Source organism: Microtus pennsylvanicus, chromosome 14, assembly GCF_037038515.1.
Source record: "Microtus pennsylvanicus isolate mMicPen1 chromosome 14, mMicPen1.hap1, whole genome shotgun sequence".
Taxonomy (NCBI): Eukaryota; Metazoa; Chordata; class Mammalia; order Rodentia; family Cricetidae; genus Microtus; species Microtus pennsylvanicus.
In genome coordinates, this window is record NC_134592.1 from 5,847,418 (window position 1) to 5,874,240 (window position 26,823).

The 26,823-nt window shown below is 53.4% G+C and overlaps 1 protein-coding gene and 1 long non-coding RNA gene across 2 annotated transcripts; one reads left to right on the plus strand and one right to left on the minus strand.

The window, feature by feature from the left end:
• Window positions 1-1,324: 1,324 nt before the first annotated feature.
• Adss1 (adenylosuccinate synthase 1) lies at window positions 1,325-23,659 on the minus strand. The gene is made up of 13 exons (XM_075947761.1): window positions 23,388-23,659; window positions 15,032-15,134; window positions 10,674-10,736; window positions 10,212-10,262; window positions 9,834-9,900; window positions 8,507-8,614; window positions 8,304-8,385; window positions 7,993-8,119; window positions 7,363-7,517; window positions 6,472-6,596; window positions 4,735-4,832; window positions 3,245-3,394; window positions 1,325-1,715 (listed from the first exon to the last, which is right to left on the minus strand). The coding sequence occupies exons 1-13, from the start codon at window positions 23,577-23,579 to the stop codon at window positions 1,663-1,665; spliced, it is 1,374 nt and encodes a 457-aa protein (XP_075803876.1). The 5' UTR covers window positions 23,580-23,659; the 3' UTR covers window positions 1,325-1,662.
• On the plus strand, window positions 23,608-26,766 carry LOC142834857 (uncharacterized). The gene is made up of 3 exons (XR_012907688.1): window positions 23,608-24,391; window positions 25,710-25,977; window positions 26,640-26,766. It is a non-coding gene; the product is annotated as an uncharacterized LOC142834857 (long non-coding RNA).
• Window positions 26,767-26,823: the final 57 nt, after the last annotated feature.

The window sequence follows — 26,823 nt, forward strand, 5'->3', positions numbered from 1 at the left end:
AATAGGGTTTTTCGTGATTTTCCTCCCACATGGTCTTTAGGGGAGCTCTGAAAAAAGGCCTTAATCTCTAACCCCACCTGATGGGTCAGGGAAGTTTAGTGTGAGCCTTTCGTGGGTGGTCTGGTGTGAATATGAAGTCTCCCCTCAGAGGTTCCATACGATGGCAGCGTGATTGAGGGGTGTTCGGATCACTATGGCTAACTTCAGTAGATGAATCAATACTTCAGTGAGTTGATGGCGGAATAGGCTTTTCGGTGAGACCCAGTTGGAGGAGGTGCCCCCCTGACAGTGTATCTGAAGGGTGTATGGTATCCCTGTCCTCATCCTGTTTCTCTGCTTCCTTCCTGAAGCCTTTCCACCACGATGCATCTGCTCCACCACAGACCTACAGGAGCAGCCTGGAACTGTGATCTAAAATAAAGTCTCTCTCTCTCTCTTAGTTATTTTGTCATAAAGGTGAAAACACAATGAGATATGTCCCTAGACTGGGATAGCTTAATAATGTACCCCAAACTCTGGCATATTAAATACAAAGAGGCCCCTCGGTGTACCAGTGAGCACAAGGCAGAGGCAGTGCTAGTTAAGACTTGTCTGCTTCAGTCTGGAGAAGTTCCCAGGGACAGTGACCCAGTGTGTCTGGCTAAAACGACAAGGTGCTGTCTGGGCTGCTCTGTCCCAGGAGGCAGGAAAGACTGTTGTTCCTGGATCCCTGGCAGCTCTGGACTGTGTATTCTCTGTATGTTCTCTCTCAGATGGTTAGTTCTGGAAAACGTAATATACCAGGTCTGTCTTTCATGGGCCTGATGCATTTGCTTTCTGAGCAAGCCCAGTGCTGTGGCTCCATACACCAAGGCTGTAGGAATGCAGCTGTAATGACATTTTGGTTATAACACCCGTTATTGCTCTGGCACTCTCCCAAGCTCTGCAGGACAGTGTCACTAAGCCATCCCCGTGTGAAGTGCAGGCCACAGACACGGACCATTTCCTGATTGACAGTGGACAATAGTAGTGTTTTAAAGGCAGGTGCCTTCCAGATAACCCTGGCCCACTTTTGTCTGGCTTTGTGCACATCTTTCCCCACACCCGCCCTGGGAAGTGGCCCCTCCTGCTTTGGTATTTATAAGTCCGCAGTAAGTTGCTCTTTGTGTGACCCTGGCTCTGCTGGCTTCTGATTCGGGTCTCACAGACCCCATGCTTTGGGCAGCGCTCCTCATACAGTGACTTGGGATTTGCTCTCTGGGAGTGGCATCATGCAGACAGACCATGGTCACCGGGAAAGGTTGCCATTAAGTGATTAAGAGTGACAAGGAAAAGTCAAGACAGGTGTGATAACTTCCCGGTGGCTCCTGGGTGTACGTTTATTACGACACAGCTCCAACTAAACACATGCCATTGACAATCAGTCACTGAAGGCCTCTGTTTTGAGCACGTAGGCTCATTTTAAAAGCAGATTTTTAAAAAGTGCGCACAGTGCTCCTTTCACACACTTTACATTGTCATAGAATTCGGTGGGTCAAGCTGAAGACGTGCATAGAAAAATAAATGTATGGGAAGCGGCTTCAGATTGTCTTGTTGAAGGTGTTGACTGCACTGCTGAGGGTCTTGGCTGCAGCTGCTCAGGGCGGTGCGGTGCAGTGTGGCCTGCTGACTTCTGCTTGGCATCTAAAACAGCTGGATCATGGACTCTCTAGACTTCCCAACGCCGACCCATTTGACTGAAAAAGCAGCAAAGAGCACAACAGAGAAACCATGAAAAAATATGTTCCTCGGGGCTTGGGGAAACAGCCCCATTGGTAGAGCTTCCTTGTTAGCTCGAGCACCTGCATTGATCCTAAAAGCCCAAGTTAAGATGCTGGGCTGGTGGCATATGTTAATCCCAATACTGGGGAGGTGGAGACAGAGCCTTGAGGCTCACTGGCCAGCCAGTCTAGCCTGCTCTCTGAGCTCTAGACCAGCGAGAACTTCTGTCTTAGAAAGAGGTAGCTAGTGTGTGGGTGACCCCTCGCAGTCCTGAGTTCCTTGCTCGTGCTCTCTCTCCATCTGCTCCTGATTTGGACCTTGAGATTTCAGTCCGGATGTTTTATAGGGAACTCACCAAGGCCAGCTGGCCTGGGTCTGAAAAATCATGGGATAAAACCGGACTCGCTGAACATAGCGGACAATGAGGACTACTGAGAACTCAAGAACAATGGCAATGGGTTTTTGATCCTACTGCATGTACTGGCTTTGTGGGAGCCTAGACAGTTTGGATGCTCACCTTACTAGACCTGGATGGAGGTGGGTGGTTCTTGGACTTCCCACAGGGCAGGGAACCCTGATTGCTCTTTGGACTGAGGAGGGAGGGGGACTTGATCGGGGGAGAGGGAGGGAAATGGGAGGCGGTGGCGGGGAGGAGGCAGAAATCTTTAATAAATAAATAAAAATAAATAAAAAAAAAAGAAAGAGGTAGCTAGCATGCCTGGTTCCTAAGGTGACTCCTGAGGTGGGGTGGTCCTCTGCACACATGCATGCATGTTACAAAGCTTAACACTGCATCATGTGGTTTTCATTCCCCTGGCAAAGGTGCCGCTGGTTCACCAAATGGAGAATTTTTTAAATAATTTTTAGAATTTAAAAAATTTTATCTTATGTGATAAGTGTTTTGCTTGCATGCATGTATATGTACCATATACAAGCCTGGTGCCCACAGAGGCTAGGAGAAGACAGAGGATCCCTTGGAACTGGAGGTACAGATGCTGTAAGCTGCCATGTGGGCACTGAGAACCAAACCCTGGTTTGTACAAGAGCAACGACGCTCTTAACTGCTGAGCCACCTCTCCTGTCCCAGAAGGGGAGTGTTTTAAACTGTACTGTGGGCCCTATAACAGGCCATTCATCCATAGGCATCAGAAAGTAGCACCCTGCCCTATCCTTCTCTTTGCTTGAGTCATGTGGATGCAGCCCTGAGTCTTCTCTGGGTGACAGAGTAAACGCAGCCACAGGACAGGGACATCCTGCCTGCTTCTTTGCACCCTAAACTACACACTAGTCAGGGTCGCTGGGTCCCAACCTGGCTGGAGCTGTGGAAGGGACCCTCCCGAGATGGCATCTGTTCCCAGCTCCACCTCTTCCTATCTGTTCTGTTCATGGGGTTACTACCTGGGGGGGTCTTATTTTTTACTAGGCCTTGTGCTGGGATACCAGCCCCTTAGGGTATCCAAGGCCTCGGGCCTGGGGGTAGAAAGAACGGACCCATGGCACATACTTGCAACTCCCAGGTGATTCTCCACGAACCGCACATAGCTCTGGGCCTGCGGTGGAAGATCGTCCCACTTCCTGGCACCAGTGGTGTCTGCTTTCCATCCAGGCAGTGTTTCATACTCTACCTCCACCTTCTGCAGAATCTCCTGGTTAGCTGGGGGCAGGAGAGAGTGGGGTCAGAAGGGTCCCACAGATGGTCTGGCTTCTGGGGATGATTGTCATCTGACCTAGAGAGTCGGCAGGCAGGAAGCTGCTGAGGACAAGTGGACCCTGCTGGCTTTTTAGCATTGGGCAGTGAGCAGGGGATTGTAGCGGGGCTCAAACATCGGCTGTGTTCCTTCCAGCCAGGAAGCATGACCAGCTCTGAGACACTGGCTGACTGATCTGCCCAGTGTCTGCAGAATGTCAATGGAGGGACTCCAAGGCACAGCTGGAAATGATAATGGATTCTGGAGTCCTGAAGCCAAGGTATCCTTAAAGAAATAGAACTCTCTTCTTCCCTGGCACCGCCAACTCTGTCCCGGGGCACCATGGTTTATAGTGGATGAATTTCCTGCTGATGGAATATTTTGGATAGGCAGCCTCCTAGAAGGGTTCTCAAGCCTCAGAGCCAGATAATGACTTCCTGGGTATTCCAGATCACCACAGAGCCCTGAGCCACCAGCAGGACTCTATCAACTTGAAGGGTCACCCTTTCAAAGGTCAGGGGTCAGAAGGGCCAGAGGACTAGGCCTCAAGGATGCACATGGCTCTGCCAGCTAAGGGGAACTACTGAGTCTGTGTGGGTTTACTGAGAGGTGACAAGCAAGAGACCATTTGTCTGTAATATGCTGCAGGGGAGGGAGTCTCGGCTGAGAAGATGCGCCTCTGACCTGAGGCTGACAGGCCTTTATAGGTCAGATGCACAAGAAACTAAAAGCCAAAAACAGTGTTTAACAAAAGACAGGATGCGTGGGTGCAGAAGCCATGCCAGATCCTTAGATACCACCCAGGGATGAGGACATAGCTCAGGGCCTAAGCACCTGTTAGCATAGGTGGGCCCTGTGTTCTAGCCCTAGCAGCAGGAACTCACAAAAGAAGGAATCCACCCACAGAGCAGGTTTTCTCTCTGAAATGTATTATGTTTCATAGCGATCCAGATTTTTCTGAGCCTCTCAGGTCTCCTGACTCTCCAGGCTGTCTGTCTCCTTGGAGGCAGGCCTTTCTGAGGCTGCTGAGGGTCCCCAGGAAGCTAGGGCAAGTGGCAGGGTGGGCTCTCAACTGCCTTGAGTTTCAGCCCTGCCCCAAGACACGTCCAAGCCACCAGAAGGCCTGGAGTTTCCCAGAGAAACTGAGGGACTACACCAGGTGTCTGCCCATCTTTGGAAGCAAGCAGTGACCCTCATCATAGAGTCTAAGCCCCTCTCCCCTAGCCACCTAAAAATTAGTGAATGTCTTTTCTATTGCTCAAGGAGGGTCCCACAGCCGGGAAAACCCCGGGCTCATCTCACATACCAGGGAAATAAGGAATCCTCTTCCCATTGAGCTTGTAGGAGATGCCAACTTTAATCTCGCTCAGGACATCCAGGATGTCCAGCTTGGTCAAGGCCAGCCTGTACCCAGATCAGAGGAATAGCATACCGTCATGGCTTCCGTCTGGTTTTCACCCTCTCCTTTCTCCTGCTGTTTGCACTGAACACGGTAAAGATTAGGTGATTCCTTGCAAAATGCAGTCACTGCAGGGGCTGGAGCACAGAGACATCTCCTCTGTTCATCTCCTGCAGCTGGAGCATTCCTGAAATCTGAGCTTTCTCTCTTGCCTGGGCTCCCACCATGTTGTTCATGTTGCTTGGGGCATGTGGGGCCTAGGGCTCTGAGCATGGTACCCACTTTCCCTTCCACTTTTCCAGGATGGATCTACTTGAACACCACTCCAGAGCTGTGACCAGTGCAACATGGCAGTGGCCTTCCTTGACCTTCAGCACTGCCTTGTACTGGTTTCCTTCCTTCCCTCTCTTTTTTGCTCTCTCCCTTTCCACACAGCCTTCACAGATGATCTCATCTGGCTGTGCCTGCTTGGCAGGATGTAGGGTGCAGACCCTTGCCACCTTGCATCTACTTCACAAGGCCTCAGACACCTCTTCACCAGCCACACGGTTTACTTCTAGCTACCTGTCAGCTGCTTGCACCCAGGAAGGCTCTGGTTAAGTCTTGAAGCCAGCAGACACTTCCTAATGCTGGTGGAGAAGCCTTGGCCCCGTTTCATAGCTGGGGAAGCAGCTGGGAAGCCAGCATTCTACAACCCCCTTTTCTGTCCCCAGGAGAGGGTCCTGGGCAATCAAACCTGCAGAGGCCCCCTGTGGTCTACTTTGAGCTCCCTGACACTCTTGCAGAAAACTGTTCTAGCATTCCAACCAAACGCATCCTTGGAAGCTTTTCCTTGCAGTCTTACAGAGGTGGGGGGCCTGGGAAGCCCCTGCTGTTGCTGCAGGGATACCTTGCTTTAGGTCTTATCCAACCGTGACCCCCTCCCATGTCTCCTGACTAGGGGGAGGGTTTCAGGTTCTTCATAGGGAGCCTCTCTCACTGGGGTTCTGTCTCCTCAGGAGTGTTAAGTCAGCTCCCAGAGGTACATGGGAGCTACAGGGCTGGTCTGTCTCCCCGCCCTACTAGAAGCATCCAGACCCTGCCTGCCTATATGCTCCCCCAACCCAGGCTTGTGCCTCTTCCCAAATCCTTCTCAGGATTCCTCCTGTGGACAAGTCTTCTAGAAGTGACAAGTGCTTCTGGCCTATAAACTACCACTGTACTTTGTAGAATGTCCCCAAGCTCTGCAGACAAAGCCAGGGGCCATCACCCCCACATCCTCCCAAACATGCCCTTTTTTTTAAGCCTGCTCTGTTCAGGCCTGGTAGCTCAGCTCGGGATCACTCTCACCTTGCACTTGGCCCCACACCGTGCTGCACAAACAGCCAGCTCACACTAACTCTCAGATGGCCCCTGCAGTGATTTTAGATTGGTCAGGATGGAAGAGCGTCCCTGTGCTGTTTGCTTCACACGTATGTCCTCCTTGCCACTCCCTGGTGCTGGCCTTGCTTGGGGGTGGGGGCTTGGTGGGGTGGAAAGACTCCATACACATGTGGGGACCCCAACCCCTGAGGTGAGTTTCACTTGCCCCGTGGGCACTGGGATCAGAGAAGTCTCCTATGTGATATAGCTTTTCTGGTGCTAGTGTACAGAAGGGCTGCTTACGCAGTGAAGCCATTAACCATGTGAGCGTATCTGAGGATCATCAGGTCCAGCCAGCCGCAGCGTCTCTTCCTGCCTGTGGTCACCCCCCACTCATGGCCACGGTTCTGTAGCAGATCTCCAATTTCCTATGTGAGAATAAAGGACTGTTTGTGCCGGCCATGTTGGGCACTGGCCAGGACAGGCGTGGTGGGTGCCCACTCTCTCCTGTGCTCCTGGCTTCCTCTCTTCTCCATCTCCGTCAAGCTGAGGCACACACACGGGGCTCTGCTCCCCAGCACGACTCTAAGAAGGCAGCACTTTTTCCAGAGCACCCCAGAGGTCTGGCCTGTTTGTTGGGGCTCGGGCAGCTCATCTTCTTTCCTCTTGTTTACATGTGGGTAAGTGAGGGTGGGTCTTGTCCTGCAACTTGGGGTAGGGGGCAGGATTTATTCCCATCCTAAAAATAGCCCCAACTTAGGCTCTTTTCCGGGACAAGAGCTGTGACCCATCCCAATCGGGTGTCAGGGAAGGAAGGCCCGGAAGATTCTAAGACCTCAACAGCTTCCAGAATTGCTCCAAGACTAGAGAGCTGAGGAGAGGGCACTGTGCTCAGCCTCAACTCCAAGTTAGTGCCGAAGGATTCCCACTTGTCTGTGGGCCTTGGTGGAACAGTGGAGTTTCAGACACACACACACACACACACACACACACACACACACACACACACACATTTTGTGAACTGTGTTGCTGATGGTATGGAAACAGACTGTCCTTCAAAGCCCCTAACACCCTCACCTCTGAGCCTGTGCTGTAAAAAGACCCCAGTAGGACATGGAGAATTTTTTTTTAGAGTCCCCTCAGCATGCCTGCAGTTCCACCTGCCCACCGTGCAACCCCTGTGCTGGAACTCACGTTGATCTGCTCCGTGGGGAAGGCCCCAATGCCCACACGGGTGGTGTAGGCCTTTACTACACCATAGACATCACCTATGTTCTGAGGTGGGATGCCCAGGCCTGTGCACACGCCGCCCACGGTGCAGTTGGAAGAAGTCACAAAGGGGTAGGTCCCTGCAGGACAGAATAGTCAGTGACTACCAATCACCCTTTGTAGATCCCAGGACCCAAGGGACCTTCTCAGCAAAGGGCAGTTGGACTCCCTCTGTGGGAATTACTAGAGCCATCAGCCGAGGTCCTACCTGGGACAATGGCCTACACAGGATGCTGTGTGGCTCACATAGGAGCCTGTACTGAGGTGGCCTGGCCTCCCCAACAATGAGGGCAGTAGACTGGTATGACACAGGGCTGGGGACTTGAGGTACCCAGCCTTGCAAGGCTTTCTTGTCCTATTTCTGGCCTCTCAGCCTTGCCTTAGTTCAGCCTCTGGTTGGGCAAGCAGGAAATGGCTGACAGTGGTATGGGCAGCACTGTGGCCTTGGAAGGTGACCTGTTTCACTCAACTGTTCCATGAGTTTTCGTAGTCCCAGGCAGATACAGAAGGCCATGTGAGAGCCCTCAGGATGGAACTGCCTGGAGGAGGACTCACCGAAATCAATGTCAAGGAGGGCTGCGTTGGCTCCTTCCACTAGGATCTTCTTGGGGGGGCCATGGAGTGCCTCATACATGAAGTAGACACCGTCTCGAACCATGGGTCTGATCCGCTCAGCAAAACCCTGAGAGGACAGACCATGCGACCATATGAAGCTGCAGAGGGGCAGGGTCTACACAGCCCCCCAAAACTGACAGCTGGCAGTAGTGCCTACCTGGGACTTGGGTGCTCGGTGGCAGCTCCCTTGCCTCAGAGGGGTCTGCCCCACCCCCACGTACCCAGCACCTGGCCAGTGGTGGCCAGTTTACCTTGAGCCTCTTGAGTTGACCTTCCACATCTATTTCCAGGGTGGGGAACATGGACTGGTGCTGGTGGGCCAGGTTCTTGAATCTGCGCAGGCAACCCTCACCGTGACCCTCTGAGGGTGCACACTGGACCCGGGGGTGCTGCTTCCCTTCATTGTCTCCCACCACCTTTACCTCTGAGCTGTGGGAGGGTGGGGCAGACTCACCTGGCGGAAAACTCGTCGAAATCCGACAGGAGGTCACAGATGCGGAGGCCCGTCCGGGCAGCTTTAGAGGAGTAAGTTGGTCCAATCCCCTTCTTGGTGGTGCCAATGCTGAAAGATGTGAGAAGGCGCTGCTGAGGAGCTCTGCTGACCCCACCCCAGCTCCCAGCAGACTCAGGCCCCACCTCATGAATCAAGGACGGAAGGTGAGGGAGGCCGCTAAGTGGAGGTAGCGGGGTCTGGGGCTCAGCTGCTGCAGAGACACCTGGACAGCTCGAGCACACAGATCACGGGGCAGGAAGGTGGGTTCCATTATCAGGGCTTCTCCCGTCTTCCGACCTCTAAGCATTTGCATTTGTGCTCTGGCTGCCCTCTTGTTTGGCAGCAAGGACACTGCAGGAGTGTCGGAGCTACACACCTAGCCCTAAGGTCTGCACATGACCCCAGTCAATCAAATACTGCTGCCTCCTGTGTCTTGCTCTGTGCTTTCATGTGAGATCTATGTGTGCTAGTGTGTATATGTGACTGCAAGTGTGCTGTGTGAATGTACCTATGCAAGTGCAGGCACACGTGTGAGTGTGTATACACAGGTGTGCAGGCACACGTGTGAGTGTGTATACACAGGTGTGCAGGCACACGTGTGAGTGTGAGTGTGTATACACAGGTGTGCAGGCACACGTGTGAGTGTGAGTGTGTATACACAGGTGTGCAGGCACACGTGTGAGTGTGAGTGTGTATACACAGGTGTGCAGGCACACGTGTGAGTGTGAGTGTGTATACACAGGTGTGCAGGCACACGTGCACCCATGTGCAAATACACATGAGTGCTCACATGCACAATTGTATAAGCAAATGTGCCTTGGCATGTATGTGAGCTCCGTGTGCCCGTGCAGTGTGCATGTGGCTGGTGACTGCTTCCCACATGCCCCCTGGCATATCTGGGGTCCTAACAAACATTTCTGAATGGACAAAAGTGCAAACATTACACGAAAGAGCCGGAGTTGGGTGCGGGGTGGCTGTTTGCCAAGCAGAGACAGTCAGGCCATTTCAGTGTTTCTTAGGTTTTCCTGTGAGATGTGTACATGGTCAGGGTGGTGTTGCTATGGCAGGAGACAGCAGGGACAGTCAACCAAGCCAGGGTGTGACAGGGTGAGATGATGAGCCGACCCAAGGCTGGACGACCCTATTGTTCTTTCAGGTTTTATTCTCAAGGGACCCTAAGTGGGTTGATGATTGTCTTCTCTCCTGCTCAGACAGCACCTGTACCCAGGTCACCAGATTGTGAAGCTGGGGTCCCAGGAAGAGGAAGAGTGTGGCATGAGGAACTTACTTCTTCCCCTCCTGGGCTTGACGCTGTACCTCCTGCAGCCCATCCACCGCCTGGTGGAAGTCAAACACTGTTGCAGCGGCCGGCACGTGGATAGGAGAGGAGAGAGGACAGTGTGTGAGGGACCTCATTTTCTGAACGGTATCAGGAGAAGGGGTTAGCAGGTCCCTGGCTGGGAGTAGGTACTGGGATCCCAGAGTCCCAGGTTCCACAAAGAGGTAACCAAATATGTCTCTAGCTTTGACCTAGCTCCTACCTTGAGACCCATTAAAAAGAGTAAGCTCAGCAGCATATGGGACTAGGCAGGTCCTCCAGGGTCTCCTGAGCTCTGGGTGGAGGGAGCAAGGAAGGGCCACCCCCAGAGCCCCATGGGAACCTTACCAAGGTGGGCCCGATCAGAGATGATGAGCCTCTTCTCCCAGTCCTTCAGACCTGTGGGGACAGGCAGAGATCACAGGTATGTGCAATCTTAGATGATGAGGGCCATTCTCCCAAGTACTGTTGGCTTCAGTGTCGCCAGGTTCCAAAGGACCACATGCATTGCCCAGCAGCCACGGCCCTGCCCTGGCACCTGTTCCTTACCGAGGCTTCTGAACTCCAAACCCACAAGGCACCATAGCCATGCTAGAGCTCCCCCTGCATCAACCTCCTTCCTGGATGGCCTGGGCCTTGGAACTCCAGGGGCTGGAGATGCCAAGGCAGTGGCCTACAGTAGTTTTGGAGATTGTGGGTTGCCCAGCTGCTGCCCTTGAGTGAGGACTCCACTCTGCACAGTTAGCATGCAGTGAGCAGTCAGCTAGGACCTCAGCAGGCCATGGGCCTGTGGGTGGGGAGATGACCTACCCTTCTTCTCATTCTTCTCCGCCTCTTCAAACAAGCCCGGCAAGTGGATGACCACACCATTGCCTGCAACACAAGGGACAGGATCATGTCCTAGGTCTTGGACATTTATGCTTCAGATGGTATTGACAGATGGCAGCGGCAAGAGACTCAAGTGCCCAGACCCAGGCGCTGCATGAGAAAGGTCATTCCATCACATGCAACAGCACGGTTACAGTTGGGGACACTGGGCTTAGACACTGAAGACGTGAACCCCATGACCCACTTAGGTGAGATCTTGAGGTGCCATGCTCATGAAGACAGAAAGTAGTGGAGCAGCTTCTGGGATCGGGGAAGTGGAGGGGCGAGCCGGTGGTTAGGACTCCACAGTGTAGGTGCGGGGGAAGGAGGGTTCTGCCGCTAGTGGTGTGATGGCCCCATACACCTCTCTCCTGGGTGTTTGCCTGAGGGGGCTGAGCACTGAGCCTGCCCTGATGGTGACAGCAGCTTATTATTAATGACAAATCTTGAAGGCTAGCAAGACTTCTGGAGGGGGAGTGGATAAAGACCTGTGCTGTCAAATGCTGGGCTGTTTCTCAGAGCTAAGGGAAGTGAGCTGTCAAGCCAGGAGGTCTGAAAGGACCCTCAAATGCAGGCAAATGAAGGAGTGTCCGAGGAGGCTGTCCACTCAGCCCCCAGCTGGTGTGAAGCAAGGGCAGTTATGGGGGTGGTCCTGGTTAGTTTCTTCATTTACTTGACAACCTAGAATTACCCAAGAAAAAGAAACCTCAGCTGAAGAACCCCTTGATCAGATTGCCTGTGAACATGTCTACGGGATATTATCTTGACTGCTAATTGATGTAAGCGGGCCTAACTCACCGTGCACGGTGCCATGTCTAGGCAGGGGAGCTTGGACTGTATAAGAAAGTTAGTTGAGGCTGGGTCTGGTGGAGCATGCCATTAGTCACAGTGGCCTGGAGGAAGAGATAGGCAGATCTCTATGAGTTGAGGCTAGCCTGGTCTACATTAGCAAGATCCTGTCTCAAAAAAACGAAGAGGATGAGGAGAAGAAAATAAAGAAAGAAAGGAAGGAAGGAAGGAAGGAAGGAAGGAAGGAAGGGAAGGGAAGGGAAGGAAAGGAAAGAAGGAAGGAAGGGAAAGAAGGAAGGAAGGGAAAGAAGGAAGGAAGGGAGGAAGGAAGGGAAAGAAGGAAGGAAGGAAGGAAGGAAGGGAAGGAAAGAAGGAAGGAAGGAAGGGAAAGAAGGAAGGAAGGAAGGGAAAGAAGGAAGGAAGGAAGGGAAAGAAGGAAGGAAGGAAGGAAGGAAAGAAGGAAGGAAGGAAGGAAGGGAAAGAAGGAAGGAAGGAAGGAAGGAAGGAAGGAAGGAAGGAAGGAAGGAAGGAAGGAAGGGAAAGAAAGCTGAGCATGAATGATCAGAAGGTGAGGGATCCGGTGAACAGAGCTCCACTATGGTTTTGTTTCAGATCCTCCTTAAGTTCCTGCCCCAACTTCCTTCAGTGATGCACTGAGACCTGGAAATGTAAGTGAAATAAACCCTTTTCCTCCCCATTCAGTCAGAGTGCTTTATCATAGCATCAGAAAACAAATGAGAGTAGAGGCTAAATCTTCTATGTGGAGACCTGGAGACCACAGCAAACCAGAACAGAGGGGCTGTACAGGGACGTGATGCCGACTCCGCTCCAAGTCATCCTAGCAAGAAGTCCTCCCTCTAGCCCTGAGGAAGGCACCTGGATGCCAGGGTCTCCTGCTCCTGCTGCTCCCACCATCTGTGCCTCCAGAGCTCCCCTCTGCCCAACTCACCAGGACATCCTGATCTAAGGGGATGTGAGTTTGCATCTCCTCAGTTGACCCCAGAACAGCAGTCAAAGCCCACAAGAAGCGTGAACTGCACTTGGGAGGCTGAGGCAGGAAGATCATGAGTTTGGGGCCAGTCTTGGTTTCATGCCTCAAAATCCCAAATTAACGCAACACTCAGGGTGAGAATAAGGAATTCAAGGCTAGGCTTGGCTTTGGAGCAAGTTCAAGACTGACCTGGGCTACAAAGACCCTGTCTCAAAAAGCAAAGCAAAGCAAAACAGCAACGAAACTACTGCCTAGATGACAACTGAAGAAGGCCAGCGACACAGGGAGCTTCTGAGTGACCAAAGCATTCTACTATCCCCAGACATTCTGAAATCAACTGTGGCGGCCTCAAAACTGTGCCTTCACTGTGGATAATTAAAAAAATTATTCTATTTTATTTTATGTGTAGGGGCGTTTTGCCTGCATATACATGCACACGTGGTCTGGTGCCCATGGAGGCCAGAAGAGGGTATCAGGTATCCTGGAACTGAAGTTACAGATGGTTGTGAGCTGCCACGTGGGACTCAGACATAGGTCCTCTGGAAGAGCAGCTGGTGTTTTGAACCATTGAGCCATCTCTCCAGTCCCTACAGTGGGTAGATTTTATAATATGTAAATTATGGTTCAATGAAGCAGTTCCATTCATTGAAATTATATAAAAATAAGAAAATAAGAACAATGGAGAAACGTGGACCTTAAAGGTTCTCAGAATCTTATCAGCACCCCGGGAGCTGTTCTTTATCATGGAAAAACAAATATGGGATCTTCAGAGTTGGTTCACACAGTTAGAGTCAGAAGCTCAGAAGGTGAAGGTGGCCTTGCTGAGGACCACATGGCATGCCAGGATAGGGTCTGGACCGAGGAGATCCTAGCAAGCAGAGACCACCATTGCTCCTGGAGGAATCCTATACCAGCCTCATGGGGCTGGCCATGGCATAGGTTTGGCAGAGGGAGGTGAGAGACTAGCCAAATCAGAGTGACTCAGAGATTCCACAAGCCACAGAGAACACAAAAGGTCACCCAAATGCCACAGCATCTTGAAATAACCCCACAGCAAAGGCAAGGAGTGTCGCAAGCTGAGGGGCAACATGAGCTGGAGTGGCTGCTCTGGGCACCCTTTGTGGTGACCATGGCCCCTCTGCTCTCGAGTGAGCTCCCAGATAATTGCCAGCCGCCCTCCTGCTGTGGGTTCCAAGCCATCCTCTAGGCTAGGAAGCATGTGCCATGTGCATCTCCACTATGCTGCCTTGTTCCACTGAGGAGGGTTCTGGATGAAGGAGAACCAGGCTGGCAGGTTGTTTCCTGCAGCCTTCCCGAAGGATGGACAGCACCACTGTCCCGCTGTTCCGCTAGGCACACAGGTAGACAGGCCACCTTAGCAGCTGGGGCTCCTCACTGTGGAAGGTGAACATCACCACCACCTGACTCTACCGGGAGGGCTAGAGACAGCATGTACTTGAGAGGAGGGGTCTAAGAAGTCTGAGCTCTGACCCTACCCACCCTAGCCCCTACCTTTCAGATTTCCTCCCTCTGCTCCTACACAGTGGGCCAGATCTGTGCTATCTGCTGGTCAGGGACAGGCAGTACCTTGCCTTTGCTGACTGAGATATGGGGTCAGCTAAGCCTCAAGTATGTCGGTCAGAGCTAGAAAAATGAGGACAAGCGGGGCTGGGGCTGAGATAGCACCACCTAGAGAGACCAAGCAGAGAAGCCTTCTCAGGCATCTGGAGTAACTGTCCGAGTGGTAATGGCTGTGACAGCCCAGGCAGTATCAGGACATATGCCCAGGCTGTTCCCAGACCCATGTACTCTGAAGGCACACTTTTGTATACTCACCCCACACATACAAACACACACACACATACATATATGAACTTAAAGATACACACATACACACACACTCTTGCTCTCTCTCATACACCTCTCTCTCTCACACACACACACTTTCTCTCTCTCACACACACTTTCTCTCTCTCTCTCTCTCTCTCTCTTGCTCTCTGTCTCTCTCATACTCCCCTCTCTCTCTCACACACACACACATGCACACTCTTGCTCTCTGTCTCTCTCTCATACACCTCTCTCTCTCTCTCTCTCTCTCTCTCTCTCTCTCTCTCTCTCTCACACACACACACACACACATGCACACTCTTGCTCTCTGTCTCTCTCTCATACACCTCTCTCTCCCTCTCTCTCTCTGTCTCACACACACACACACATGCATACACTTGCTCTCTGTCTGTCTGTCTGTCTGTCTGTCTGTCTGTCTGTCTCTCTCTCTCTCTCTCACACACACACACACACACACACGTGCTCTCTATATTCCACAGAGCTTCCTGCCCCCTCTGACTCCCAGTGCGACCATACTCTGAGGACAGTTTCTGGGTGGGGAGCTCCAGATGAGCACACAGGGCAGGCCGGCTGAGGTCCAGCCCTAGGGTTTGTACAAAGAGACCTCCCAGGCTCTCCACACATACTAGGATACTCCTTCAGGAAGTCAGGCTGAGGCTAGCAGGGCACTCACCAATGAATGACACGGCCTTGGTGTTGATGATGCCACTGGGTAGCAGGTGAAAGTCATACTCCTTGCCGTCCACCACTACTGTGTGCCCAGCGTTGTTGCCCCCCTAGGAACAGAGACCCGAGTGAGTGGCTGGTACCTGAGTGTTGCAGACAATTCCAGAGCCAGCTCTGTCCCTACATGGTGCTAGAGGCCCCAGTATTATGCAGTGGTACCGCTTGGGCAATATAAGTCAGTGGTCAGGGCTTTGGGCTGAGTTAGTGTCTGATTCTGGGATGACCAGGGATTAGGTGGGGGGTGCTCTGGCCCAGCCTTGCCCCAGGGCTCAGTACAGCCTTGGTAGGTGGACCTTACCGAGCATCCCTCTCCACCAGGGAGGAGTGAGGAACTGAGGATCAATCCCTGTGGAAAGAACAGATCCAGACCCCACAGCCCAACTTGTGGCCCTCTTTAGCAGGGTTCTGTCCTGGATAAAAATGAAAAGGTGATTCCTAGGTCACCCTGTTCCAGGGGGGCTCCTTGTTGGAATTCAAGATGATAGGGTAGGTCAATTGAGTTGGGGTTTTCAGGGTGGGGAGAGAGCCGAGCACCAAGGCCAGGCTTCAGGCTCCAGCATCCTTCCTCCATTAGTCAGCCACCTGACCACAAGCACACAGCTCCACACCCTGGACACTGTGTCCCCAGGCTCCCAGAGGTTGCTGATGCCAGCAAAAAAAGAGACCATGGTGGTGGGTCACCAAAGCTTTCTTGCCTTTGACTGTGGTAGCCTGTCACCCACATGGGGTTGCAGGGGCTCCTTAATAAGTTTCTGTCCAGCAGGAACTTGTAGTTTGGGTGTGCTGGAGGCAAGACACAACAGGTCAGGCCGAAGCCATGAATAGGTGTAAGGCCACACTACGTGGATGTCTACAAATGGGAACATAGATTGGTATAGGGAGTGGAAGACTTAGCTCCCAAGCTGACTTGATGTCCTCTAAGCCAGGCACCTCATACCCTCTGCATATGGTACCTTCTAGAGCAGGGGTTCTCAACCTTCCTCACGCTGTGGCCCTTTAACACAACCCTCATGTTGTGGTGACCACACCATAAAGTTATGTCTTTGCTACTTCATAACTGTAATTTGCTACTGTTATAAATGATAATGAAAATATCTGATATAGGACCCCAAAGGGGTTGCGACCCACAGGTTGAGAACCACTGCTGACAAACTGTGGTCAGGCTTTCAAAGGTCAATAGAGTTATGACCTGCAGTACCAAATTCCACCTGCAGGTAGCACTGTGGTCCCCCTGATGGTGCAATGGGGCTCAGCACTTGGGTTTGGCCTCTAGTATTGACCCCTGTGGCGCTCATTTCAGCCTAGGGACTCTGAAGCTCAGCTCCAGATCACCTCCCTGGCCCATCTCCTGGAAGACACACAGGCCAGACACATGTCACTGTGTTTACCTTGCTGAAAGAGCTGAGGTGGTTTCAGCTCCCTTATCTCCCTTGCCTACCCAAGCAAGACCCTCAGTGAAGGTTCACCTCCCTTTGTGACCAGCTGTATGCACAATGCCTATCAGCTCCTCTGTTGAGGCAGGCGGCAGAGAACGCTGATGCTGAGATCCTGTGTGAGGGGCTTTCCCTCCAATGACTTCATTTTCCACATGGTTTAAGGTAGGCCACAGACCTGTATGCCTAAGCTTCCTGCTCCTTGCTTGCTCTCTGAGAAGTTTAGCACCATGTAGATGACATCAGATGAAAGAGATGGGTCAACCAGAGGCCAACTTCATGGCACGGGCCCAGGTACCCAACTGTTAGGGAAGGCACACTTGTGCAGTCTGTTCTGAAACCTCTGAGACACAATTCTGCTGTGGCTATTCATCGTGTAGAGGGTAGAAACCACCTAGGAGGCTTCTCGCTTTAACATGACTCGCAGGAGCTCCTGGTTTTTAGGTGGCTCCAGGAACATAAAGGTACCTCCTTGGGAAACCTGAAGTACTTAGCTGTCTGGACTGCCCATGGAGTAGGAGAAAGTGACATGGAGCACGCCAGATAGAGCGCTAGAAGGTGAACTGCAAGAAGAGCCCAGAGGGGCTGCTGGGAAGAAGAGAGGACTTATGGGTAGGGCATGAAGGAGGTGGAGCTGAGGGAGATACCTGCAGCTCTGGCTTTGAATTTGCCATCAGTTGGTTATGGCAGATGCCTGAACTTGTGAGGTCAGACCATCAGAATGGCCCCTGAGGAACCTTGGCAAGCCTTAGAGTTTGGAGACTCCAGCCACAGCAGATGCAAAACTGCCATCGCCCCCTTTCAGTTCCCAAAATATGTGAACACCCACAATGCTGTTTCCTGCCTGAGGCAGTCAAGGTGGTGTCCAAGAACAGATAGGGAAACTGAGGCCCCTAGAGAAGATAAGTTTGCAACAGAGCCTAGGGTGATGAGCTTTTCTTGGGCTGGCAGGCCTGCAGGGACAGCAAGGTGGCCAACCTGCATTCCACTGTGGTTAGGGCCAGGGAGCCCAGACACCCTAGGTGGGATGCTCTGTCCCACCCTCTCTTCGAGTGCCCAGGGCCATGTCAGCTGGCTTGAGAACACAGACAGCAAGCCACCCGCCTGTCTGTGTTGGGGTAAATCCGGGTGCCTGGGAACAAGCATGAGCATCACGGGCCAACAGATATCAGATGACCTCAGCGCCAGTGCCCACTACAACACCCAGGCATTAGGCACAGGCCACTGCTAAGGCATATACCATCCCAGGACACTGGGGTTCAGCAGCCCTGTGGAGCCCAGGGTGATGGTTTCAGACTGATGGGCTGCACGGGTGGAGATGGAGACAAGACCTCCCGTGCCTTTTCTTTGGCTTTACTAACCTGGTCCAGACATTCAATAAAATTTGGGCATGATGGGAGTCACCTGAAAAGGTGGGGGACATTCAGACCTGCCTGGTACAGCTGATCAGACTCAGCCCCCATGTGGGAGGTGGGGTGAGGAGAAGCGAGGTCAACTCTGGTTCTGAGGTTCAGCAGTTCCCTTAAGTGGGCAGGCTCTTGAGGACCCTGTGGGGGTCTGCACAAGTGAGGAAACACTACCTGTGGTACTGTCAGCTCCAGCTCCAGGGGATGGAGAGGTCTGCCAGCCTCAGACTGCTCTAGGGCATCTTAGAGCCCAGCATCTCACTGACCCTCAATACGGGGAAAAATCCAGCAGTGTGCTAAGTGGCCACTGGCCAATGTATGTCAGGAATAGCCCAAAGGCCTGCTGTGGCCCTGCCCTGCTGTGGGAGCCTTCTGCTTAGGATGACGACAGGTGCTGAACACTAAGGAGGACCTGAGATGTTAGAGCCAAGCTCTTGTTCAGGACCCTTCCTGAAGGTCCACTGGAAGATGACCAGCTGTCTATGTTTGCAAATGGATCCTGGCTACAGCCTTCAGGATCCATCAGCAAGGGCAGTTTCTCTCCACTTACAGTATGGAACAGTGTGGAATAGTGTGGAACAGTGCCCTTGGAGGCATGGTCACCATGGTACATCGTGACACCTTTCACCACCGGCCAGGTAAGGGGATGTCTGTCCCACAGGAACTCAGATCAGGCTGCAAACCCACAGTCAGGGGCATCATGGAGCCTGCTGGGCACAGCAACACCACTTGGTGTCTACAGGATCCTCCTCTACAGCATAATTCTGAGTCTCCCGTGTCACTGCTATCCCCCTAGCAGTCTCCGACAGCCTGGCTAGTCACCCAGAACCCCCAGCCCCTGGTATCCAAGATTTTAAGACAAGAGACCTTTGTCTTGGACAAACAAAGAGGGACCAGGGCCAAACAAGATTCTATCCCAGATCAGCTTGGTCTGGACCTCTGCCATGCCCTGTAGCTGTGACCCAATATCTCTAGTGTGAGACAGGGAAGGGTTCTGGTGCAGACCTGTAGGGTCACCTTCTAAATGGGCTGCATACGCATTGGTTGTGGACATACACTGCAGAAACCAATACTCATTTCCTCTGCCTACCCATGCCTATCTTATAGCTGGAGAGCCTACCTGCCCCTACAACCCTGAGCTCCAACCCCAACATCCAGAATGCTCTTCCTACAGCCATCCATCTTGTGGCTGTCTGGACACAGCTCCTGACTATTCAAGACTCTATCAGTGCATAGACCTAAGCTAAGCAGAGGACCTCAAAGTTGCATGCAACCAGCTGGTGTCCTGGCATCTCCTTCCAGGACAGACCCAGAGCCCTGCTCGGCAGAGACCTGAAATAGACCTCCATGGCCAGCTTGGCACCTCTACCCAGGAGATCTGTGTGTGGACGCAGGGTACCTATAACACATCCCTGAGATCTTCCTTAGCCTCTCCCACCTTTGTACTCTAGGCCAGGACCTTCCTTGCCTTGCAGGTCCTTGAACAGGGAGCGGTGGCCTTTGCCTTCCACCAGAGGGTGCTCTGGGCTCCTGCCTTCCTAGTCCTCCTCAATCCCTATTCTGGCTTGGTACCTGCGGCCCTAGTAAGGTAGGGTACAATGAGATGGCAGAGATAACTAGGATTCCTCTGTCCTCCTCACGGCCAGCAGGGAAGGGCTATGTCGGAGTGACGTGTGTTACTGCGCTGTGCACCCAAGGGGCAGTCTAAGGAACAGTGTTTAGCTCCCAGGACTTCCGCAGCACTGGGTTCCAGTTTACCTTAGCTCATCTCCACTCTTACAGCACCTGCAGGGGTTTCTCCACCCCTCTGTCAGTCTGGCTGTCCTTTAGGCCTTGGATGGTGCTATGTGACTGCAGGACCGAACCTGGCCACTAACATGTCACAGGTTTAGTCACCGTCCTGTTCCTGTCCGTGTCTGCCACAGCTCCTGCCCTGGGACCTGCCCTGTGCCAGATTTCTAACCTGTTGATGCCCCTCCTCTCAAGGCCTGCCTTCTAAAGGCTATGGGGGGTGGTCAAGGCCTTCACTTCCTTCCCAGATCTGCTCACAGACCTGTAGCTCACTTACTTCTTTTCTTACAGGGAGGAATAGGTTTGGGCAGGAGTGTGAAGGTCCTGCCCAGGGTAATGTGGGGCTGTGTGACCCTGAGAGTCCTCTCCTGGAAATACTGTTTGGCCATCAAAGTCATCAATAAGTATAGCCATAGAGAGACATGCTTCTGGAATCAACACCAGGCATTCTCAGCACAAAGCAGTGACTCCTCTTACCTGCCAGAGACTCCTGGAGCATCCTAAGACCCAAGACCATGCATGGACAAAGTGCCAGAATACCTGCAGACCGCGAGACAGGTCCTCACACAGAGCTTCAGCTCCAAGAGTGCTACACTGTTAGAGAAAGCCCTGGGATTCATGGCCTGTGGTCATGGCTATCCACCACCGCCTGAGGCCAACCCTTCCACAAGGGTGACCTCAGCTGGGCAGAAGCCTCAGACATGGGAATGGTATGTAGGTTCATACCAAGCAAGCCCCCAAAGCAGCCCAGTACTGAGCATGACCTAACACTTTGAGGATTCTGACCCTCCAACCACATGGAAGAAGAGTTTTAAATCCCAACAGGCCTGCATGGCAGTCTGGCAATGCCAGGCAGGGCACCACAAGTATCGGAGAAAGAGTACTATGGGCATGGAGGAAAGAGCCTAGGCCAGCAGTGGAGTGTGTCAGGAGATGGAGGTCAAGATGCCCATGAAGTAACAGGTACACTAGGCTCATCTGAGGGAGCAGTTGACACAGCTGGCCAGTCAGGCAGCAGAGGAAGAAACATGGAGGACACAGAAAGAGGAAACCTGGGCAGAGGTGCCTGGGCAAAGGTTCCAAGGAAGAGGAAGAGAAAACAAATCTCCCAGCACAAGAGACAAGTGAAGGCCTAGAGCTGCAATGTTCCCTTGAGCAGAAGGTCGGAAAGGCTTGCCTAGAAGGGGGTGAAGGGTGAAAGAGCAGTAGGGGACCCCGGGAGGAGGACAATGCAGCCCTCAGCAGTCTCAGAGATTCAGGGTGGAGCAAGGATGCCCATAGTGTCAAGAGCAGGGGTGGAGTAGGAACCATGCCAGAGCAGGGACCTATAGGCAAAGAAAAGAAGCAGGCAGGACCGAAGCCCAGAGGCGCTAGCTGGAGGGTGCTCCTGGGGGCTCAACGCTGCATTCTGCCCCATAGACCCCAATTAATCACGATGGCAAAACAAGAAAGAAGAGCAGCTGTCAGGACTGGGCAGAGTCAGAGACCAGCGTAGGTAAAGTGGAGAGCTACAACAAGTGTCTGTGGCCACAGAAAGGTGTGCAAGCCGGATTTGGAGGATAGCCCTGTTGGCACGGAGCGTTAGCAGACTGCCTGTGCCTGCCAGAGACCAGGGTATCCCTGGGGTCACAACTGCCACTTAGAGCAGTGATGAGCCCAGGTGCTAGGCCAGGTCATTCTCCAGGAGCCCAAGGAACCAGTAGCTTAGTTGACTGTAGCCTCTTTAAGTAGCCAACTTGCTGGGTGGGGGGATAGGGGAGACTTTGACTTGCAATCTTGTTCTAGCCAGTGGGTCCAACGCTTCAGGCTGGCCTCTGGACCTTCACTTGGCTCATGCACCCATCCAAAGTCAGAGACAATTTGCCTAGACTCCCACCCTGCCAACCTCTGATCACATAGGGCTGGCCATGGAGACAGAAGACCAGAGAAGATGTGAGGCCAGTGGCAGGCAAAAGGGATCCAACTGAGGAGAGAGACAAGCGCAGGAAGGATTTTACTGCACTGACCAAAGATTTTGCAATGACCAGGGCTGGGTACCCATAGGAAAAGGACCTGCGGTGCCTTCCAGAGGGGGCTAAGTAGTGCCTGATGGAATTCTGGCTCAGTTGCCTTCTCCATGGAGTCAAGGGAAGGAGGGCAGGCCTGTGCCATCATGGTGGCTTGTGGTAGGTAAAGGCTATAGAGGACCCAAAGGGACAGTGAGTTTCATTCTGCAACCCTGAGCCTCAGTGTCCCTACCTGTAGAGGAGCTATCAGTGACTCCTGACCTGCTAGTTCATTAGAGACCGAAAGGGAACCATGTCTCCCTTCCCTTGTTCTCTAGGGGAGCACCTGCTTGGGTCTGCTGGGAGGTCAGGGGGTGGGAGAGAAAACCCGTCTGAGTGGATGGTGTGCTCCAGCTGGCTCTTATCTCTGCAGGCCCTGTCCAGTAGTGGGGATCTGGGCCTGGCATGTTGACTTGGGCATAGATAGAGCAGGGAAGGACCATCCCCACCAGAACTGTGTCCACAGCTGGAGGGGGAACCTGGGGCCATCAAGCACACCATAGTGTGGGCTTCTCTGACAGTGCTGACCAGAATCAGCAAGTTGGAAGGAGGGGTTGTAGACACAACAGGAGCAAATGACCAGGGGAAGGGTGAGGATGTGGAAAGAAGGCGTACAGAGCCCTGGGAGTGTACATACTCCGGCTCCACACACTCAGCTGGACAAAGCATGCAAGGCATAGGGAGTAGGAGTCCTCAGGACCTAGAGACTTCAGGAGGGAGGGGTGAACAGGGCAAGAGAATAGGAGAACTTTCCAGAAATCCTCAGCCCCAAGCTCTGCCTCCTGAGCCCACAGACTCTGAATCCCTGCTCCGAGTTCAAAAGGAACTGAGCAAGAAAGCCACAGAACCAGGGAGAAGGAACTCCAGCAGGTGTCCTGCCTCCATTTAGGTCAGCAGCCGTAAGTGTGGCTCCAAATCCAGTCATAACAGGATGTGTTCCCTCATCCTGAACCCTTTCTGTTAGAGCTAACAGCCCAGAAACAGTGTGACTGCCAGCAGCAGTATGGCACCCCCAGGGACCTAAGGAGGCCAGGCTACTAGCCCACTGTCCAGAGCCAGTCAGCACAAGCCTGGGTGCTCAGAGCAGTCTGCAGCCGGCCAAGAGCACGAAGTCCGTCTCTGGCCTTCTCTGAGCACCACTAGATCACCCTGCCTGGAAATCTGTGGCTCCTCCTTTCCCCATGTCATCCAGGACCCCTGTGAACTCTGCTTCAGGAGCCCACCCTCTGCCCAGAAAGCAGCTCTCAGCCACTGCGGTGTCTTAGGGGACCTTGACTCACCCCCGTGGGGCTCTCCCCACCAGAGGGCCCACCATCACTGCCCTGGAACACCCTATCCCTAAGGATCCCATGTCTCCTACTCAGCAACTTGTATTTTTAGCTCGGGGCCCCTGCCATCGCCCTGGGGAGGGGATGGGTGGGTGGGAGGACAAGAACTTTGCGTGAGAGGGTGTGGGGGGGGGGGAGGAAGGGTTTAGGCATTGGGGAAGGGGAAGGTGCTCCTGGAGGGGAGGAATCCAAAAGGCAGTGACCCACTCTGGACACAGAAGGACAGGGTTCATCTGGATCCCAGGGAAGGGGAGAGGCTCGCTGGGCGGGTTGGGGAGGGACTCGGCGCCTGGCCCGCACCTGGCAGCGACTGACGATGTCGGCGTCCGTGGCCAGAAGGTCCACCACCTTGCCTTTGCCCTCGTCCCCCCACTGCGCGCCCAGCACCACGGTCACGCGGGAGCCTGTCGCCGCCACCTCCTGCTGTAGCCGCCCCCGCTTGACTCCGCCCGCGCCGGGGGGCCGGTCGTTGGAGGCTCGGGTCCCCGACATGCTGGCTTAGCCGGTCCGCTGCGCTGGGCCACAAAAGAGCCAGCCGCCGCCAGCGCGCTCTCACCATTAAATGCGGCCGCCTTGAGCTGGGGGCGGGCCGGGGGCGGGTCCTGCGCGTGCGGTGACGCGCCTGGGTGACCTGTGGCCTCAGCTCTCCGCCCCTGCCGCTGTCGTAGCTGGTGGCGCGTTTAGGGCGCAGACACCCCCAACACAATTCCGGCAAGCAAATAACCCAGAGATCCAGGAACGCAAGGTGGGTCAGTGTTGTGTGACCCGGACACGTTAGTCTTCTGCCCCTAGACTGCCAGGGTTTGTGGTTGCAGGAACTGCAAAGGTGGCTGGCTGTCTTTTACCGGGCAAGAGAGCGTTAGCAAAAGCAGAATTAAAAGTGCGTCCTTGCCGCTAACCTGGAGGATCTGCCTGCGGGATCGCCTGCTCTCCCATGGTGAACTTCGAGTTGAGGACTGGGCACCGGTCTCCTGAGGGCCGCCCAGAAAGTCACCTTAGCTGAGGATAGCCTCTCTCCACAGAGCCACATAGTCACCCCTCTGGGCCCAGGACATGCTGTGGAGGTGGCATGCAGCTCTGGGATGGTTGTAGCTCGCCACTGGATTCTAGTCCCAAGAGTAAGATGAAGCACCCCAAACAACCCGATCAGATCAACTTGAGAGACACAGGAGTACAACAGGGTCCAGGTTTCCCAGAGACCAACACCAGACTTCGGTGACGATAGCCTCTACCACTCCTGGGAGCCCACCGGGGTGCACTGCTTCGCCTTGCTCTTGCTCGCTCCTGGGTGGTGGATGAAGCAGGTCAGTCCAGGATGGAAACAGGGACAAAGGAAGGCCTTGGGGCTGGGAGGACTGCCCCACCCCCGGGGGCTCATATGTGCTTCCAGAGTGTGCTGACTGACCCCTGAACAGGTCTGTAGAACCATCAGGCTCCTTCCGGTCCTGGGACCAGTTCCCAGATCTGTCACAAGACCAGGGAGACTTGACACACCCTCTTGGGGCCTGGCCCTCACCCCCCAGCTTGGGGAAGAGATGCTGCTCCTACTCAGCCTCAGTCACACTGCTGCTACCTCCCTCCTTCCTCCCTGTATGCAGGTGACTGTAATGTGTCCCTGTTTCACAGGGGACATAGACACTCGCTATCCTTCAGTTGCTGTGGGTGAAGCAGCCAGGGACTACCTCCAGAAGAGAGCTTCAGCCTTTATGTGCAGACTACATATCCTTGCTTCCCTCACTCGGCCACAGTGGGGAGCAGACAAACTAATAGAAGTGGGATAGAGTCAGTGGTCCAGACCAAGAGCTCCTGAGAAGCAGCTGGGGCAGACAGGAAAACCGGAGGGGAGCTTACTCCTGGAAAGTGAAGCAGAGGCAGCTGATGCAGGAACGGAGTCGGGGTGCACGGGAGAGGATGAGGGTCATAGGAGGTGGGGGTGGGGGGCACAGAAGTTTCTGAGGAGTGAGGCAGGAGAGAGGCTAGAATGATGCAAGGATTAATGAGTTTTGTCTCCAGGTGAGAGAAATTAGGAATTAAGAAGGCCCATGTTGCAGCAGGGTGGTGGTGGCACATGCCTGAAATCCTGGCACTCAGAAGGTAGAGGCAGGAGGATCTCTGTGAATTCAAGGGCAGCCTGGACCCATGACTGCTGGGGCTACATAGAGAAACCCTGTCGAGAGAGAGAGAGAGAGAGAGAGAGAGAGAGAGAGAGAGAGAGAAAGAGAGAGAGTTAGTTTGCCCTTGTTCTCCGGGAGGTGTTGCTGTAAGCGGGACTCCTTACCCTTTCCTGGGGTTCTGGGGGAGAGACACGGGTCAGGGGCTCAGAGGGATCTGCTATGGGGGCTTAGGTGGGTCCTGGGACACTGACTCTCTTAAGCCAGGGACTATAAATAGCCAAAGGCCCAGATAGAAGGGGGAAGGTTTTTTATAAAAATAGCTTCAGTCAAGCTCAACAGCTGAGCCCTGACAGTCATGAGGCTCAGCCGGAATTAGCACCCCACCCCCTCATCGAGCCATTCCAGGGTGGTGGGCAGTGTAACAGCCACTAAGTTTGGGGGGGGGGTCTGGTTTTGCAGCTGTGTGACCTCAGACAAGTGGCTTCAACAGTGTTTTGCATGGCCTTAGGGAGAGGGTGTGTAGGCACGGACCACCTATGGTTCTCTCTGGATCACCATGCGACCGTGACACAGACGCTGCACACGAACTGGTACCCGTCAGCCTGCAGGTGCCAGGTGCTTCATCGTTGCCACAGGGCTGGCTTCTTCCACACCTGTCAGCCACTAGGTTGACTTTCAGCAAGCAGTGGGGACAGAAGGCTAGGGGAGCAGCCCTCTGTCTGCAGGCCAGTGAAATGCTGGCCTCACTTGAGGCTTCAGCAGGTTTGACTGATAAGGTAGGCATTCTACCCAAAAGTCGACAATTCACTTCTCAATTTTACTTTAATATCTGGGAGCTCCAGAGTGAGAAAAGCAGAGATAAGTTGCTTAGAAACAATAGCCTGAGGGGCCAGCAAGATGGTTTGAATATTTTGGATCGGAAAGGCACCAAAGCCGACAACCTGAGCTCCACCCTCTGGATCCACGTGGTAGGAGAGAGGCAAATATCGCCTTCCCCATTAAGAAAACATTAAAAATATCCCTGGTAGGAATAAGGCAGCAGCTTTGGGAATGCAGTCCAGGTGGGTGTGTAGAGCAGAGATGAAACAGTCCACTCTCGGCCTGGCAGGCACACGCTGCGCTTAGCACCATCCCCACACCCTCGCGGAATGACCCACACGCAGAGGCAGTTAAGTGGAAAGCACAATCCAGCCGTGTCACAGACTGTGACTCAACCATGAAATAGGAAGCACGGCTCCGTGCATCTCGAGAACAACTGGAAGCAGCCAGCCACAGAGAGAAACATGTTGAATGCTTCCATTATACAATATGCTTGGTATGGGCAAATCGTAGGGGCAGGGCCAGAATAGTGGATGCTCAGGGGTGTGAAAGAATTCTGTGGTAATGGAAAACTTTGATCATGGAATTTTTTGTTTTTGTTTCTGTTTTTTTGAGACAGGGTTTCTCTGTTAGTCCTGTCTTGGAACTCACTCTGCAGACCAGGCTGGCCTCCACCTTACAGAGATCAACCTGTGTCTGACTGCCCACCCCCCACCCAGTGCTGGGATTAAAGTTGTGTGCCATCATGTCTGACTTGATCATGGAGTTTTTTAAAAACTGTTTTTGTGTGCACATCTTGCCTG